Source organism: Hemicordylus capensis, chromosome 2 (genome assembly GCF_027244095.1).
Source record: "Hemicordylus capensis ecotype Gifberg chromosome 2, rHemCap1.1.pri, whole genome shotgun sequence".
Classification (NCBI taxonomy): Eukaryota; Metazoa; Chordata; class Lepidosauria; order Squamata; family Cordylidae; genus Hemicordylus; species Hemicordylus capensis.
This window is the reverse complement of record NC_069658.1, coordinates 139,149,471-139,168,422: the sequence shown is the minus strand read 5'-3', so window position 1 is coordinate 139,168,422 and position 18,952 is coordinate 139,149,471. Positions and strand designations below refer to the sequence as shown.

General features: G+C 44.8%; 1 protein-coding gene across 1 annotated transcript in view; it reads right to left on the bottom strand.

The window, feature by feature from the left end:
* The window catches only part of ABCA1 (ATP binding cassette subfamily A member 1), a 135,020-nt gene that overhangs the window by 16,324 nt on the left and 99,744 nt on the right, over positions 1–18,952 (bottom strand). The window contains exons 24-39 of the mRNA XM_053303668.1: positions 18,183–18,255; positions 15,890–16,092; positions 14,784–14,832; positions 13,564–13,677; positions 12,221–12,369; positions 11,062–11,186; positions 10,807–10,905; positions 9,061–9,250; positions 5,249–5,343; positions 4,497–4,529; positions 3,164–3,269; positions 2,589–2,663; positions 2,291–2,460; positions 1,734–1,911; positions 953–1,068; positions 719–863 (exon numbers count right to left, since the gene is read on the bottom strand). Of these exons, the coding sequence (XP_053159643.1) occupies positions 719–863; positions 953–1,068; positions 1,734–1,911; positions 2,291–2,460; positions 2,589–2,663; positions 3,164–3,269; positions 4,497–4,529; positions 5,249–5,343; positions 9,061–9,250; positions 10,807–10,905; positions 11,062–11,186; positions 12,221–12,369; positions 13,564–13,677; positions 14,784–14,832; positions 15,890–16,092; positions 18,183–18,255 (1,920 nt within the window). The remainder of the gene's footprint in view (positions 1–718; positions 864–952; positions 1,069–1,733; positions 1,912–2,290; positions 2,461–2,588; positions 2,664–3,163; positions 3,270–4,496; positions 4,530–5,248; positions 5,344–9,060; positions 9,251–10,806; positions 10,906–11,061; positions 11,187–12,220; positions 12,370–13,563; positions 13,678–14,783; positions 14,833–15,889; positions 16,093–18,182; positions 18,256–18,952) is intronic.

The window sequence follows — 18,952 nt, the reverse complement described above, 5'->3', positions numbered from 1 at the left end:
TCACATGTGGAATCCCATTAAAATGTAACCAGGGTGGACCCTGCTTAGCTAAGGGGACAAGTCATGCTTACTACCACAAGACCAGCTCTCCTGCTGGTCCATGTTTATATTACCATCTGTACCTCACCCACATTTTCTCTAGATTGTACTCAGGTTGCCCAGGACTCTTCATGGCCAGAGCAATATGGAACCTAGCAATGGGAGAGCTCATCAAGCACCCAAGGAGCTCTGCTTCCCTTTTCCCTTTAACCAGGAGAGATGACTAGCCCTGATGCCTATGGAGTCTGGAGAAAAGCACCAAAGTGAGTGAGTAATGTGTATGCTGAAGGCTCATATATCTGCAGGTGTCAGGCTGTAGCTGCATCTGCATGCCTCCTGCAATTTGCCTACCCTCTTCCACCTACACATATATTGCTATAAACTGTAATTCAATCCTTTGCCTTCATCAAACCAGATCCTTAAAACACACACACACACACTTACTTCACTTCAAGCACGGTTTTACAACAGGAATAAATCAGGAAGTCTAAGCAAAATCATGCAAATGTGCCCGATTTCTTCTCGGCCCCCAAAGTATTTTTGAGCTGAGATCTAAAAGACCACTGAGCAGGATTCAACTTCCAGATTTAACTCCCAACTAATATTAACCCAAAAAGAAAGAAAGCACAGCCCAAAGCAAGTCAGTATGTCATGCTGGTGGTGAAGCATGAAAACTCACATTGTTGGTGAAAAGTTCAAGGACAAAAGTGGCCACGCTTCCATTGATACCAATGAAGAGGTTCACGCTGGTCAGCACCACATAGGCTGTGCTGGGGATCTTGAACACAAAGGATGCTGGGTACATGAGAGGGGTGATGGACCACCTAGCAAACAGAAAGGAGGTGTTGTTAAAGCACAGAATTCCTATGTTTTAACCAGTCCCCAGGTCTGAAGTAAGAAGGGCCTTCCTTACCCATAGAGCAAGAGAAGAAGGGCCAAGACTGGAAGGTTGGTTGAGGACACATAAGATTTCTGCTGGAAGCAGATGAAGATGATGATGACCAAGGTGGCTGGAACTATATAGTTGCACTGGAAGTTAAAAATGCAACAAAAGAATAAAAATAGAGAAGGATCATCATTTTAAAAAGCAGATGGGTCAAGAGTTTTGGGAGGTAAGATTTGAGCTGGGGACTTCACACCTCTTGCTCTTAGCCAGCTTGCTATATCAGCTTCAAGCAGGACCATGTGCAGCCTGGTCCAATACAGAGTCAGGAGTGCCTAAGACCATTGATTCCAATGGCCACACACACACACACACACGCACACACACACACACACACACACACACACACACACACACACCTAACACTGCAAAATGACAGGCTTGCTTGCTGCCTCTGAGTAAAGGCAAGCCTTAAGTAATTTTAGACAATACAGTACTACTTGATCTGTATCACTTATTAGGATTGATTATGGCTTGGATATTCTTGGGTCCAATTAAGCTCACTAATACAGCACCACTGGCTGGGTTCACATGTTCCTGCAAGTCCACGCAAGACTGCACGTCATCCTTGGAAATGCAGGAACCTGGCAAGCTTCTGCTACCCCCCCCCCGCCCATCTTTTTTCCCTGACGAGGTGGTGCTCTCTGACAGGTCCAAGTGTAATAACAGGGGACAAGTGACACACATTTCAGTTGCTCTCTGTTCTATCTGTGGACCAAAGGGGATAAAAAGGGAATGGATGCAGGCTTACCATATCCCAGACAAAGTTGGCCAGCCAGTAAATAACTGGCTTCACACCACTGATGAACTGCAGGTGTTTGGCCTTGCTGACTCGCTCCTGGATCAAGAAAACGACAAAGCTGGCCGGGACAAAGGACATGGCAAAGATGACGCAGATGGAGACCAAAACATCCACGGAGGTAGTCATCCTAAGCAAAGGGAAATGAGTGACAAACTTGATCAGATGCTCCACTGTGAACTTGGATTTTTGTTAGGAACTCCCATAAGTCCCCATAGGAAGCCAATGAGTCAGACCAGGGTTTCTTAACCTCGGGCCCCCTGGATGTTGATGGACTACAGCTCCCATCATCCCCAGCCACAATGGCCATGGCTGGGTGTGATGGGAGTTGTAGTCCATCAACATCCAGGGGGCTCAAGGTTAAGAAACCCTGAGTCAGACCATGGGTCCATTTTGCTCTGTATTGCCACCACTGACTGGCAGCTTTGCTTCCAACAGGTCCGCTCCCTGCCCCCTTCCCTGTTCCTTTGGGCAGTTCCACCCCTAGTCCTTGCCATTCCAGGACTTACAAGGCCACTTCGGAGAGCTGCTGCTTAGTGAGGTTCAGCGGGTGGTTGTAGGCTGTGATGCCATAGGTGCTGGGATTCTCTCTATCCTTCAGGTTGGCCCGGAGAATGGCATTGTTCATCACATTGAGAAAGGAGCCAATAGCATGCCAGCCTTTGTTGTTGAACCACACCTGGAAAGCAGACACACTAGCATTAAGAGGGAGAAACACTTGGATTTTCACTTTTTTCTTCTTCCAGATTTCAGCAGCAACTCTAAGGTTTCTAATTATACATGGAAACAGCAAAGAGATGGAGTTACCTTTACTTTATCATTTGTGTCCATTCCCTTCATGAAGCTCATTAGGTTGTTAAGGAAGCGTTCCACAGAACTCCCCTAAAAAAGAAGACCCACAGTTGGTATATGGTTGTGCTAGGTCATTTGTTGACTTGGCTACTTATTTTACTTTTAATCATCATCATCATCATCATCATCATCATCATCATCCACATATTATTACTTTTAATCATCATCCACATATTATTATACCCAGAATCTTTATACAATGAGCAACATCCAGACTAAATTAGTCATGCCTGAGTTCGATTTAAATTTGTGAGACTTGTTAGTCATGACTAACATAGTCATAACTAACACAGGAACATCAAAAGCATGTTAACAGTAACAGAAAAGAGCAATGTTTTCGGATTCTTTTTTAAAACCAACGAGAGTTTGATGGAGGGAAAAGGAAAGGCAATAAAACAATACTTGTTTATTTTATTTTTGAATTCCTTCCTGCCCCCCATCCAAAGATATCAGGGTTTCTTTCCCACATACTGGCCTAGCCACCAAACAATCCTTAATACCATAACCACCACCGAAGACTATCAGCTTACCTTGGTTACTACCAAGATTTCCTTCACTTGCCTGATGGCATCATTCACTTCCTCACTTCGTGGAAGCACAAGTGAGCTGCTGGCTCCCAATGAAAATCCACCATACCTATAAACAGATTAAAAGCACCATTCATGCACATTTCTTGCAAGTGGGTTTCCCCCACGAAAGAGCTCCTGCTTTTTTCGGTTATTTCAGGCTGATAGTTCTGTGCTGCTAAAAAGGGGCTATACTGTTTCTATGCACAGGTTTCTGGAGTCTTGCTCTGAGTGAGACAATAACACTAGCAACAATAATTATATGCATGATCAGTACATGTGGCAAATGCACAGATGTCTATATATGAACATACACAAGGGGAAGCCTAATCAGGTAGGTTCCGCTCTCTCTCCCTCCCCTCACACACATGCATACACACAACGCCTACATCATTGCCATCTCTTACTATGTGTTACAGTTCCACACCATTTTCTTTCATGGAAGTGTCATTTGTGTAGGGCAAGGGTTTTGTGTGAAATTATGCTTAGACCTCCTCTCCTGGCTGGCCTTACTATCTCCTGCGAGGGATGACCATTCAAACAGATGACAACTTTGTTTTTCAAGTCAGCTAGCTATCAGTAATGAGAGATTTAGTAACAGTTTCACACATGCAGATTCTCAGTGACTGTGTGAATGACGTCATGTAATGAATCCATGACTGTGCATGGACTTCAACACACAAGTCCAAAACTTGTGATTCAAAGCACGATTCAGAGCACACACCCCTCTGCTGCTCATGGCCACTTCCTGGATTGGCATCGCTCTCCCCAGTTATCTTTGCACACTGGCAGCATGCACATGGCCACCATGCATGTACAGAGGCCATGTGCGTGCCAGCGTTGTGTGAGGGCAGCTGGGGGAGAGCACTGCTGGCGCACGAAGATAACTGGTGGGGGGAGCACTGCTGATACAGGAAGTGGCAGTGAGCAGTGGAGGAGAAGGTGTGCATCTGCTCTCCTCTGTTTTTAAAGTGCTGGCGATGTGCTGTGAATCGTGCTTCAAATTGCAATTCGTGCACATCCCTACAAAACTGTCTACTAGGCAATATTTTATCTTGCCTGTCTAATATCTACACACACAATCAGTATTTCATGTATGCCGAGTCGCATTCTCTCTCTATGCTCTGTTTTATGACACTCTTCAGTGATTAATGATTGAGAGCACAATGATCTAACTGTATGGTGTAAACTGGAAAACACTGTAAAGGTACTGCAGATGTTAGCATTAATTAAAAACGGTATGGGACACAAGGAGATGAATGAGCTTCATAAACGTAAAAAAGGGAGATGTGTCTACCTGAATTCATTCACCCAGAGCTTATTTTTCAAACTGTGGATGAAAAAGAAGAGAAAAATGTTGTTATTCATCTAACAACTCTCATATTCAGAAGATATCATTGGGACAAATATATCAGAAAAGGGCTGGTCTTCAAAGGAGAAGGGGCTACTGGGCTATCATTGCACACAGCTGCAGAAGCCATGATTAGAAAACTGGTAGAAAACCATAATAGATTTGTAGTGTAGTAAGAGCCATGCTGTGCAATCCTATGCATGTTCACTCAGAAGTGTTCAATGACACTTCCTCCCAGGTAAGTGTTACAGGATGGCAACCTGAGTCTTTTATCCCAAGCATACGGGTCTACACAGAAATGCAGTTCGCTTAGTCCAGTAGGGACTTGCTGAGAAATTTCTTCTGAGCCACAGTTTGGGCGGGGGGGCAGGTACAATGGCAACACTACCCTGGTGTGGGAAAGAGACACATTGTGGACTCCTTCCCATGTGACCTGGGACTTCATTGCATGAGTAGGAGCTGTGCTTTCGCATCTCTCATGCCAAGAATGAAATGTCAAGAAGTGTCCTTAGAATTACTATTCTTCTTATTCTTTACACTCTGAATCCAGTCCTGTAGGCTTAATGTGCACAGTTCCCAGACACCAAAGCAAACTTAAATCCCAAGCAAATGCACCAGTCTAGTTTCTACAGAGGTTCTCTTCTTCCACTGAATGAAATGAGGCAGCAATAAAAGAAGGCACATTCTGCAGGAGGTACCTTTTCCCGATGATCTGTGCATAGGTCTTCACCAGGTAATCAGAAATGTTGCGGCCTGTCAGGTTCTGAAGGATGTCTGTGGTGTTCTGCATTCTCTGTTGCCGATAGGAGGGAAAATGCCACAGGATAAAGCAAGGATATTATTGCCAATGAAGCCATGCATTTGAGATTCATTTGGGATATCTAAACTCTAATGTTATGAAGAAACATGGGTTGGAAACCTCTTTGGTTGGAAACCTCTTGGCTGCTGCTGCTAGAATTTTATCAGCAAATGGAAAAGGAAACTGCTACCAATAATGGAGTACAGAAGGACACTGGGACATATTATGCTGACAAAGAAAGAACACATTTTAGACATCAATTGGAGGGATCGGTTACATAGGAACATAGGAAGCTGCCATATACTGAGTCAGACCATTAGAACATAAGAACAGCCCTGCTGGATCAGGCCCAAGGCCCATCTAGTCCAGCATCCTGTTTCACACAGTGGCCCACCAGATGCTGCTAGAAGCCACAGACAGGAGTTGAGGGCATGATCTCCCTCCTGCTTTTACTCCCCTGCAACTGGTACTCAGAGGCATCCTGCCTTTGAAGCTGGAGGTGGCCCACAGCCCTCCGACTAGTAGCCATTGATAGACCTCTCCCCCATGAAGTCATCCAAACCCCTCTTAAAGCCATCCAGGTTGTTGGCTGTCACCACATCCTGTGGCAGAGAGTTCCACAAGTGGATCATGCGTTGTGTGGAAAAGTACTTCGGTTTGTTGGTCCTAGACCTTCTGGCAATCAATTTCATGGAGTGACCCCTGGTTCTAGTGTTGTGTGAGAGGGAAAAGAATCTCTCTCTCTCCACTCTCTCCACACCATGCATGATTTTATAGACCTCTATCATGTCTCCCCGCAGTCATCTTTTTTCTAAACTAAAAAGCCCCAGGTGTTGTAGTCTTGCCTCGTAAGAAAGGTGCTCTAGGCCCCTGATCATCTTGGTTGCCCTCCTCTGCACCTTCTCCAGTTCAACAATGTCCTTTTAAAGATGTGGTGACCAGAATTGTAAGCAGTACTCCAAGTGTGGTCACAACATAGTTTTGTATAAGGGCATTATAATGTCAACTGTTTTATTTTCAATCCCCTTCCTAATCAATCCCTGGTGGCGCAGTGGTAAAAAAACTGCCGCCCTGTAACCAGAAGGTTACAAGTTCAATCCTGACCAGGGGCTCAAGGTTGACTCAGCCTTCCATCCTTCTGAGGTCGGTAAAAGGAGTACCCAGAATGTTGGGGGCAATATGCTAAATCATTGTAAACTGCTTAGAGAGCTCCGGCTATAAAGCGGTATATAAATGTAAGTGCTATTGCTATTGCTAATGATCCCTAGCATGGAATTGGCCTTTTTCACAGCTGAGTCGACACTTTCAACGAGCTGTCCACCACGACCCCAAGATCCCTCTCCTGGTCCGTCACCGACAGCTCAGATCCCATCAGCATATACTTGAAGTTAGGGTTTTTCATCCCAATGTGCATCACTTTACACTTGCTAACACTGAACTGCATTTGCCATTTTGTTGCCCACTCCCCCAGTTTGGAGAGATTCTTTTGGAGCTGCTCACAATCCGTTTTGGATTTCACTACCCGGAAGAGTTTGGTGTCATCTGCAAATTTGGCTACATCGCTGCTTACCCCTGCTTCTAGATCATTTATGAATAAATTAAAAAGCACCGGTCCCAGTACAGATCCCTGGGGGACCCCACTTCTTACTTCCCTCCATTGTGAAAACTCTCCATTTATACCTACCCTCTGTTTCCTGTCTTTCAACCAGTTAGCAATTCACACATGTACTTGTCCCCTTATCCCATGACCACTAAGTTTCCTCAGGAGTCTTTGGTGAGGAACTTTGTCAAAAGCTTTTTGGAAGTCCAGGTAGACTATGTCAACTGGATCACCTTGATCCACACACTCGTTGACACTCTCAAAGAAGTCCAAAAGGTTGGTGAGGCAAGATTTCCCTTTGCGGAAGCCATGCTGGCTCACTCCCAGCAGGGCCTGTTCTTCTAGCTGCTTTACAATTTTATCTTTGAGGATGCTATCCATCAATTTGCCTGGAACGGACGTTAGGCTAACCGGCCTGTAATTTCCCGGATTGCCCCTGGATCCCTTTTTTAAAATTGGTGTTACATTTGCTACTCTCCAGTCCTCTGGTACAGAGCTCGATTTCAGGGATAAGTTAAATATTTTAGCAAGGAGGTCGGCAATTTCACATTTGAGTTCTTTGAGGACTCTTGGATGGATGCCATCCGGCCCTGGTGATTTGTTAGCTTTCAGTTTTTCCAGACAGTTTAGAACATCATCCCTTGTCACTTCTATCAGACTCAGCTCTCTAGCCTCCATTCCTAAAAAGCCTGGTTCAGGAACAGGTATATGCTCAGTATTCTTTGCCGTGAAGACAGACGCAAAGAACTCATTCAGCTTCTCTGCAACCTCCATATCCTCCTTAATAATCCCTTTCACTCCCTCATTGTCTAATGGTCCAACTGCCTCCCTGGCAGGTTTCCTGCTTCTGATGTATTTAAAGAAGTTTTTGTTATTCCTCTTGATACTTTTAGCTAAATGTTCCTCAAACTCTCTTTTTGCCTCCTTTATTGTCACCTTGCATTTCTTTTGCCAGAGTTTGTGTTCCTTTCTGCTCTCTTCGTTTGGACAGGCCTTCCAGTTTCGGAAGGAAGTCTTCTTCCCTTTTATGGCTTCCTTGATGGTACCCGTTGCTGGCATCCTCCTGGACTTAGTGGTACCTTTCCTCCTTTTGGGTATACAATCTAACTGGTCTTCTAGTATTGTGGTTCTGAGTAAACTCCATGCACTCTGGAGCAAAGTGACTCTCCTGATTTTCCCTTTCAGCTTTCTTTTCACCATACTCCTCATTTTGAAGCAGTTTCCTCTTCTGAAATTCAAAATGTCTGTGTTAGACGTCCTTGGTGATTCTCTCCCTGCATGTATGCTGAATTTGATGGCACTGTGGTCACTGTTCCCTAAAGGGTCGATGACACTGACATCATGCACCAGGTCCTGGGTGTCACTCAGAATTAGATCCAAGGTTGTCTTCTCTCTGGTTGGTTCCATGACCAACTGTTCTAGGGCACAGTCATTTAGCATATCTAGAAATTTGACCTCTTTGTCCTGAACTGAATGTGAATTTACCCAGTCTATGTGTAGGTAATTGAAGTCACCCATGATTACAGCCCTGCCTCTCCTTGACGCCTCCCTGATTTCCTCCTGCAACTCCCAGTCACTGTCGGCATTTTGATCCGGAGGACGATCAATTGGTCCAATAGACCATTGGTCTATTGAGCTCAGTATTATCTACACAGACTGGCAGCAGCTTCTCCAAGGTTGCAGGCAGGAATCTCTCTCAGCCCTATCTTGGAGAAGCCAGGGAGGGAACATGAAACCTTCTGCTCTTCCCAGAGCAGCGGCTCCATCCCCTGAGGGGAATATCTTACAGTGCTCACACTTCTAGTCTCCCATTAATACACAACCAGGGTGGACCCTGCTTAGCTAAGGGGACAAGTCATGCTTGCTACCACAAGACCAGCTCTCCTCATGCTGGAGATTCACTGCTGGAACAATGGAGAGCCTGCATTTTATTCTGGGATACTACAAGAACCAGAGAGAGCACTTGGCAAGAAGGAAGACAGACAGACAGACAGGCACAGCAGAACTGAGTTGAAGTGCTGGCTGAAGGTCAGCCCCAAGAGATAACCCTTCTGCAGCTTGACTGTACCTCTTATATTCCAGAACACAAAAGCAATGGGAGTACCATGTACCTGAGGAGGAGGCAGCCCACCGGCCTCTGGAGGACACATAGGAAGCATCTTCTTTATCTTCTCATTACTACATATGCAAGGTGGAGAGGGGTTTTCCATAGTCCAGTTGCCATTCTGGAAGATTTCCATGATTGTCTCAGGAACAGGAGCGGTGGCCCAGGCCTCTTCCCCCACAGAGCAAGGATTATCTCTGCACAAAAGTAGAACCCAATCAAAATATTTCACCACATGTATGGAGCACCATTTCCTGTAGCCTGCCATGCCCAAGTGAGTGATGTGGCCAGTGCCACACTCAACTATTCTAACTTTCTGGCTTCGGCCAATCTGTTGCATTCACAAGTTGCACTAGCAGTCTATTTCCAGCATAAGAAACAGTGGTTCACCAAGCCCACAACCTGTGGGTTAAGGAACATCCATGATATTTTCCCACACATTGCCAATGTGATGTGAGTCCAGAAGATACAAGGCACTGAAGCCCTGCCCCACAACTTTGGAAACTATTCAGCCATTTCTCTGGCTGCTGAGATTTCATCAGCCTTTGCCCAGATATAGGATTCATAACCTTCATAACCATAAAGTTTAGAAAGTTGCAAGCGGAAGGTCAAACTAGATGAAACACCTATTGCATGATAGGGGCCTACATGTTTGTCTTTTAAATTATATAGGTGGCCTTGGTTATCTGTGGGGATTCCGTTCTTGGCTGAAGCTGCGGATAGTGAAACTGAAGATAACAAGTCATTGAGTGAATGGGAATTGGGGGGTGGGGGGGTTAGGTTCCTGGAGGGCAAAAAAGGAAATGGAGGGAAATCTTGAAAAGGCAGAAAGAACAACATACTGTGCCATACACTCCAGGTCTCCAGCTGTCCAGCCACGCTTCTTTAAACCTCAAATTTGGCCAATTTCCCACAAAAGATAGTGGGGAGGGGTTTTTTTTAAAACAGAAGACCCACAAAATGGCTCCTTTACGCAAAATGGTGGCCTGAAATGACCACAGAGGTCATTTCCGGACACCTAGGATCCGTGGATCTTAACCCTTTGTGTAACAGTGTATACTGAGGTCAGGTGCACATGGCCCAACTGTGGATACTCAGAACCACGGGTGCCAGGGTGGCGGATGACAAGGTCCACCTGTAAACAACAGCTGCGGGAGGGAAGGAGAGATCTAGATTTGGATTAAAATCCTCTCTCCGCACTGCACTCCCAGTGTGTATTGGGATGCCACTGCCCCCTTGCCCACCAAGTTTGTTATTTACATTTAACAAAACTAAAACAAGGCCCTAATCACATATAGGTGTATCGTCTAGTTTGGTGGGGAGAGTCTTAAGAAGCATTTTTCATTATTTAAAACCAGGGAGGTTGTGGCCAAGGTCATACTCAGAAGACAGCCAGCTTTTAGAGGCTCGCTCCAGGAGAGTGGAGGGGGCTGTAAACGCCCTCCCTGCTCATTGCTGAGGCCAAAAAGGGGAGCAAAGAGAGGTGGTCCTCATCCAGGACATGAACCATAACACTATCCTGTGAGCAACTGACTCATTACAGGGTGGAAGAATCAAGTGACCCCTTGTGGCCAGCTTTTGTTATGGCAGCCATAGTGTCTGCAGTGGAACAGGACTGGGGCCAGACTAACATATGCACAACCCTGCCTAAAAATTTACAAGAGATATTCAGCAAATGCCAATGGTGCCTTATATGCTTTGGTAAGCTGCCTTTTTCGTATCACTTTTCCGTGATTCAATATTTTGTACTTACGGAATGGAGTGTCCTTTCATGCAGCGAGTCCCAAAGCCAGGTTTGTTGAGGAGCGCATTCAAGAGCTTCTGAGTGCCAGTATCTTCTGGAGCATCATTGCTGTGGATGCATCAGACACCATTAGGAGACACCATTAGGGCTCTGATCTCATACCCAGGCAGAGAAAACTCCAACCCATCAGTGATAAAGGAACTGGGAATTCAGGAAGAGGAGGCAACTGGCATGTGCTTCCCTGCACCATGATTTGAAATGTACCTGATAAATGTGTACTGTTCATTGTACATCCATGGTTGCAATTCCAGGCTGGGATACTTGCCAAAGGGAGGCACAATCAAACTGAACAAGAGAGCAATGCAAACGAAGACAGCTGGGAGGACAATCTGAAATCACAAACGGGCCAGTGAGGAGGAGTTGCCTGCAGAACATCTAAGCAGTAATGGTGATGCCCCCACTATGAAAGCAGGCACCCTTTTTAGCTCTGCTCCTAAAATATCAACTGCACTCACTCCTTGAAATGCAAAGTTCCTTGCCACTAGAGGGCAGTGCAGTTAATGAGGCTGAACCTTGCCAAAGCAAAAGGCAGAAAGAAAACAAAGGGGTCATATTGAGGAAACCCATCACACAAATGCCGATAAATTTTTTCAAAAACATTCAACCTCTGTTGAATTCTCGGGTTCCAAAAGGTGGATTTTTATGTCAAAATTCAACATACTCGTTTCTGATCTGAAATTTGACCCCAGCCTGACTTTCAAGAATATGTTCACAATCATAAGAGAACTTAAAAACTAGATCATTTTTAAAATGTGAAAGCTGAGATTTTCCAGGAAGAACTTTTGCATATAATATACATTCTGTGCTTTTTTCTCTATTCACCCTGAACTACAATGTACAACACAGCTTGGCAGTAGTTGAGTAGAAAAGTTGGAATGACAGCTGGTGTATTAATAAATCTAGTTTCAGATTTTACACAAAGTTTGGAAAGGATGCCAGGAGACAACCAAGTATAATTTACATAGATTTTTAAAAGCTCTGAGTGACCTTTAAAGGCCCTGACTTTGGCCCTGTTCATCTACTCAGTTTAATTGTCATTGAGCACTGCAATGTTTTTAATGTGAATGTGTGATTGCTGTTAATGCAGAACCGAAAGTGGAAGACTGGCATTTGTAATAAAATGAACATTCTGGTCAATCCTCTTTAAAAGGGATATAAAAAGGGAAGGGGGTAACCATACTTGCACCTCATGTATGAAAACACCCTGTGTGTATTTAAGCTCTTTGAACTGGCGTTAGGAAAAGCAGGCCTCAGAACTGATTCAGGCTCAAATAAAGCATTTCTGTTTTTAAAAAGAGAGAAATTGCTTTTGAGACACAGGTAAACTGTGGCTGTTTTCTTTAGAAAGCGAAGTCCGTCTTACCTGGGCAAAAAACCCCTTCCTGCTGCGTTTTGCAATAAGCAGCCTCTTCCAGAGCAGAGCTACAAACTGCTGCTGGATCAATTTCCAGCCTTTTACTTGGCTGGATCCTTTGCCATCCATCCCACTCAGCAAGTCAGTCTCTCGGGATTCTGCAAGCAAACAGTTGCGGTTCATGAGAAGTTCACACCTTTCTCCTAAGACAAACCATCTGCCCTATGTCGGATATGTTTGCTGACTGAACGCATTTCAAAAGGTGAAAAATTATGCAGGCACCAGCAGGAAGTCACTTAAATGTCTACTCAAAATGTTTGCTTAAAAAGAAGCCCACTTCCCTAGCCAGAAGGCGGCACAATATCCAATCCCCACTGACATTCCTAGTACAGCACTCTCAAACAGAGGCCCCCAAAATGGTGGCTGGCCTTGATGGCCAAGCACCACTTGCAGTCACTGCCTTTCCCCAAGTCTTCAGGAATGTGCAGAGGTCTTAGAAGGGGAGGAGTCTGCTTCTCACTTCTCAATGGGCTTTGAATTCTTGCTGCTTCCCGTGCCTTTAAAGCCTGGAACAACAGGAGATGTTGTTCAACAGGAAAACAACATCTGGCTTTTCTCCTCCCCCAGCCTTCTCCTCACGCCAGAAGACTTGGAGCAGCTCCTGTCTCTCCTGCCCAGCATAAGGCAAGAGACCCTCCCCCTCCAACTTCCCAGGAAAGTGTGCAGAGCTTGGGGGAGGAGAAGGATGTCTCACCACACACTGTGTTTCGGCAGGCAGTGGCAGGAAGAGAGTCATGGTTGCCAGTGGCAACCTGGTGATCACATTTCTGGTTTCTGAAGTTATAACTTTCAGGGAGAAGGCTTTGTGATGGCTCTTTACTATCCATTTCATGCTTAGCTAGAAATCTGGCATATTTTATACTTTTTCTGTTTTTATTTTGTTGTGAATTGCCAAGAAACATAGGTTTAGGGCGGTATTAAAATACGTTAGTTAGTTAAATAAATAAATAAATAAAATATTGCTGTTGTCGTGTTCTGATCACATTGTGATGAATACCTGGTTCACACATGCATGCACACGACTTGATTTCCCATCACTTCATTTCTCTGAGCTTGATAACTCACAACTGAATGTATGAACAAATCTGAGGGGATAGGAAAGTGATGGCCCAGTGATCTTTGATGGCCTGGTCACTTGTGCAAGTTTTTACCTGATGCACCATCATCAACATGCATGGGTGAATGATCTCACAGTCAGTAAACAACTGTATTAAGCCAAAAACTTAATGTTTGAAATCACTAAAGGGAAACAAATAGTGTGAGGCTTTTTTTTTTTTTTTTTTGTCTTTTACCTGGGTCTATGTCAGAATCATTGGGATCAAAAACATCATCTTCGGTAAATGGACGAAGGCAGCTTTGTCTGTCTCCAAAGACACGTCGGTATCTTCTGGCAGGTAAAGTGCCATCTGAAAACAAAAACTGAAGTTAGCTTGCTCAGGTTCACTGGAATCGGTCCACTGACTTCATTTCATTTTGTCCAAGCTGGAAAACAGTCACTAACAAGCTGCTGTTAGAAATGAAATTGAAACCCTCAGAAGACAGACAGACTAAGGGTTTTGCTCAGTAGGTCAGCCCCAGAATAGCAGGACAAAGTAATGAAATGGGCTGAATGCAATGAATGACAAAATTCGATGCATTCCATTCACTTTTATTTTTACGGTTCTGAAACAAATGCCTGTTCTTACCAACAGAAGTATGAATAAAATGACTAGCACACACCTTTTGATTTGATCAGAACTCCATTTGTATTCGTTATGGGGGCTGTGCCCTGTAGCACAGCCAATGTAATGGTCTTTTTAAAACAAAACAAAACACCCACCTTATTTTCCACTCTAAATAGGTGACAGCAGAGCTGCTTTCCTGACAGCTGCCTCTTTATTTTTCCTATATTACCTCAGAGGTAGGCCACCATTTTTTTTGCAGTGGCCACTATCCCCCTCCCCCACCACCTTGACCACAATCCCCCAGGATAATGCTACTTCTAAGCACTGTGGGGGAAACAAAATGGTGGCTGCCAGGAAAGGAACTTGGCACCACCACCCGTTTAAAGTGGAAACAAAATTATAAAAGGGAAAAAAACCTTGCTGCAGCTGTCATGCCCCTTAATGAACCTATCTGCCCCTTAATGAAAATAAATGAGAGAAACAAAAGTAATGAAATCATAATGAGTAAGTCACAGAATGAATACGATTTTTAACAAATAAGTTACTAAATGAATGAAATCTTTAATAGTGCAAAAAAAAAATTGGAGGAAAAAATGGGGTGGGTGGGTGGGGAGAATTGCACACCACTACTCTCTTTCCCTGAAGTGCTACAAATTCCAGGAGGCCCCTGCTGAAATTGTGGATTTTCCTTGCACTTTGGCTGATCCATGACGATCAAATATTATAGTCATGTGTGATGTGCAAACATGCAGAAGGGTTGTCTGACAGCTTTTGTGCAAAGGACAATCATATCTTAATAGGCTCTAAAATGACACAGCATTGTGTTTTGCATCTGAAAATATGCTTACCTGAGGTCTCTGCATCTACACCATTATCTTCTGCCACTTTGAGAAATATCTGAAAGACAAAAAGAGATTGAAATTACTGCAAGCTGTTTTGTACAGCCATACTAGTTGGTCTGGACACCCTCCCCCTCCATAGAACACTAGTGAGACCTGGTTTAGCAAGGGGAGAGGGGAGAGTGGGCTAAGGAGGCCCGCAAGCAGGGAGGGAGCCCTGGGCGGCTGAATCGGCTGCCCACACGATTGCCGGCTCCGTGACGGAGCCGGCGGGGGCTGGGGAGCTTGGGGGCCGCGCGAGCGCGCAGGGCATACTGGGGAGACCCCAAGAGCTGGGAAGTGGCTTTTCACCTCTCCTCTGGGGGTCTCCTCGTGAGTAGCTGCGGTGTGGCACGGAGCCGCGCCACGGCTACTCACAATGGGAAAGCCTGGGTTTGCGAAGCGCTTGCTCCGCAAACCCGGGCTAAGGGCAGGGCTAAAAAAGCGAGCTAGCTGCTTGTAAGCCACTGGGCTCACCTGTGAGCCCGGTGGTTTACAAGATCAGCCAAAATTGAGCTAGGCTCTCCTAGCCCGATTTTGGTTGATCATGAGAATAGCCCCACACTGTGTGAGCCACCTGAATTAGAGCAAACTGTGTGTTCAACTTAGAGCCAGTATATACAATCAGCAGAATCAAATGGTAAAGCTTCTCCTGGACTGTACATTGTGTGTGCGTGTTTTGTGTGTGGGTGAGGCAGGGTGCTATAATGTTTTATATGCTCTGGAATGAAAAGTTTGTCTGTGACCCGAAACAGGGCTCTCTCTCTCTCTTTTTTTTAAAGCGGATGTCCCTGTGCTTCTGACGACTTCTTAAAAACAGAAACCCTTCAACACTGTGTAAAAACACAAATCAGTTTTCATACCATGTTGAGAATTTGTTTGTGATGCAATGTAGCAGGGGTGGGGGTGAGGCTTGTGCTTGAAAGACAAACCAACATCAAAAGACCCACAGCACACCTGCGACCAGGTGGTGGCCCATGATGGTTCAGAGCCCATGGGCCATTCCTGGATGCACAGTGAGACAGGCTTTCAGAACCGTTTGCATTCCCTACATTAAAATAATGAAGCTCACGTACCTCCTCCAGGGTAGTCTCAGAAATGCCGTAACTGGAAATGCCCAGGTCAGAGAGGCGGTCATCAATCTCATGGAACAGCTCCACAAAAGCTCCCTCTCTAGCTGCTTCATATGGCAAAACGTAGGTTAACTCATGGCCAATATCCTCCACCAGCCTTGCTTCAGGGACGTGCTTTGTAATGAGACTGGAAATTGCAGACACATCTGGAAGGACCAAGCTATCATCAGATTTCTCTATGGCTGACTGTTATTTTGCATCATGCAAGTAACAAAGAATAATTAATATCTGATATTTTTCACTGAGATGCCTATTTCCCTGGGCATTTCCCTAGCTGAGACATACAAAAGACAGACTCAAACCTGCAGGCACGGTCTGTCAGATGAAGGCTTAATGGAAAAAGGAAAAAAATAGAAATAAATTAAAAAGCAGAGGAGCCAATCCAAGATAGAAAAGAGAAACAGTTGGGGAAAACAAGGGGGAAAGATAAGATGTACCTTTTTAAAAAGAAACAAAAAGCGGGCAAAGAAGCGCCAAGCAGATGTGGGGGTGGGAGGGGAGAGTTCCAGAGGGAGGGAGCAGTGGTAGAAGAAGGGAGATAAGAAAGAACAAGGAAGACAGACAAGGTTTAAAGCAATTAGTAGCAAGAATGCAGAGAACAAGGAAGGGCCTTAAGAAGGCAGAAGAAAATAGATAAGAAACAAGAGAATGAACTCAGAAGGAAGATGGGGAGTCTGCTGAGATGGTGAAAAAGATGTGAAATATTGTCAAAGTGGAAGATTGGTACAGAGGCAGAACTGAGAAACATGAAAAATAATGAGATTGCTAGCTGTTCGCCTCAGGGTATTAAAAAGTTCAAAGCAAGTGAACTATAGGGGCTGAGTATCCAGGTCAGATTCAGTATTTATCAGGAAGTCAAATTAGCCCCAAATACCAGTGATCCTAAAGGTAAAGTGTTCCATCGAGTTGGTGTCAACTCCTGGCAACCACAGAGCCCTGTAGTTGTCTTTGGTAGAACACAGGAGGGGGTTACCGTTGCCATTTCCTGCACAGTATGAGATGATGCCTTTCAGCATCTTCCTATATCACTGCTGCCTGCTATAGGCATTTCCCATAGTTTGGGAAACATACCAGTGGGGATTCAAACTGGCAACCTCTGGCTTGCTAATCAAGTCATTTCCCTGCTGCGCCAATATGTCTGATCCTACCCATGTTTAAAAAGTCATTCTCTGGTGACAGAAACTACAAAAGGTTGAAGTGCAAGGAATGTCCTGAACGTTTTGTTATTTTAGAAATTCTCGAACTGAATTCAGTTCTAGAATTCAAGAATTGAAATGAAAAAAGATGAAGGTGGATGACTTTCACGGATGGGGAAAAAATTCTTGTAAAGTTTTGAAGAAAACAGCTTACTGCTGTTGAGTGACAGCAACAACAGGCGTTCTTTTCATTTTGTTTTGTTTTTCTCTTTTAAAGTTTATGCCACACTTTTGCAAGCAGAAGCAGAACTGGGAGTGCTGGGTTTCTTCCCAATGACCAGACCCCACTAGGTGCCCTTTTTGCCCCCAGAATGCCTGTGGAATTATGTTACATCATGATACAGCGACATTCTGAGGGGACCACTGAGGGAGAAATGGTGGCTGGATGGAGCAAACCACCAGAAAGAGGTCTAGCTCTTCCAGTGTTCTTCCAGCTTTAGCAATATACATGGGAGGGCGGGGGAGAGACGCATGTAAAATGTCAAAACACATTTTTAAGGACACCTGTCACCACCACTAACTGGTAAGCTGCCTCCCACAAAGTTTTATTCATTTTACTTGCCAACATTCTTAAAATGACGCATGGCCCTCCCACTTTTGCTGCCTCAGAATGGAGCCCATATAGATGAGTGCTAGTCATGATGCAAGGCTGGTTAAGATGACTGCAATTTGCAACCGCAGTTTAAACCATGTGATGAGAGGCTGGCTTGGACATTCTAGCCACTCGTGATTATGCAAGACCGGACAAGGCATCCCGGTGGTGCGGCTGGAATCAAGAGCACTGCATGCTTGCTTCTCCCCATACAATGGGCTCAGACTGTTCATCTGAACCAACCCACAGTGTCGTTCAGTGTCGTTCGAAGGGGGCTTCTGGGAAGAACTGGTGGCTGCTGGTGGCTGAAAAAGTCATCAGGATTTACAAGCTCTGACCTCTCCCCGAAAAATGGCAGAAATTGGCCCTCTAATTTTCTCAGGCTGAGACTTTGGTGGAGAAAACAGGAAGGGCATTTTAGATCAGCTCTAAAAAAAAAAATCCTTACCTATTGTCAAGGTGTCACTTTCATGGTCACTGCCAAGCCCAGCATCAGAGCTACTCTGAGACACACTGTCATCCTAATTCAAAAGAAAGGGTGATAAAATTAACTTATTTTAAAAAGGGGGGGTAATGTAATGTTACCTTAAAAATAACAAAGAGGGACATGGATCCTTAAAGAATTTTGCTATGTCTCTAGAGCCTCTGAGTTTGTTTCTAACAAGTTTACTCAGAAGAAAACTTATATATTCAATGGGACTTACTTCCTAGTTAGTATGTGTTCCGGTTTGCAGGACCAATGCACCTGGCTGAAAACCTGGCCTTATTTTTTTCAGTTCACCCAGACTGTTTGCCTGCCCTGAATGAAGATGCTATGGGGTGAATATGGCATGGGCTATCTTGCCCACCACAAAGAAAAGCCTGTGATCCAAAACTTGCCTTCAAGTGAGACCTGGAACATGAGTTCATGGAGGTGCTGTACTTATAAAAATACAGGAATTCCCAGGTCAGGCTCTGCGTGCTAGGAAAGAGTTGAGACATGGGCACTTGTGACCCTGAAATCTGATCTCGGGTTCACCGCACACAGAGGTCCAAGAATCAGTATCATCTGAACAGGCCCCATGGAGAGCTAAATCTATCCAGAGAGCAGCAGTTACAGCTAAGCTTCAAACACCGGCATCTTGAATATACTCAAAGGGGTTGCAGATTACATATTAAGTGTATTTCTGCACAAAAAACAGGGATGCAGATAAGTGAGGATGAGTCAAGACTCTATAT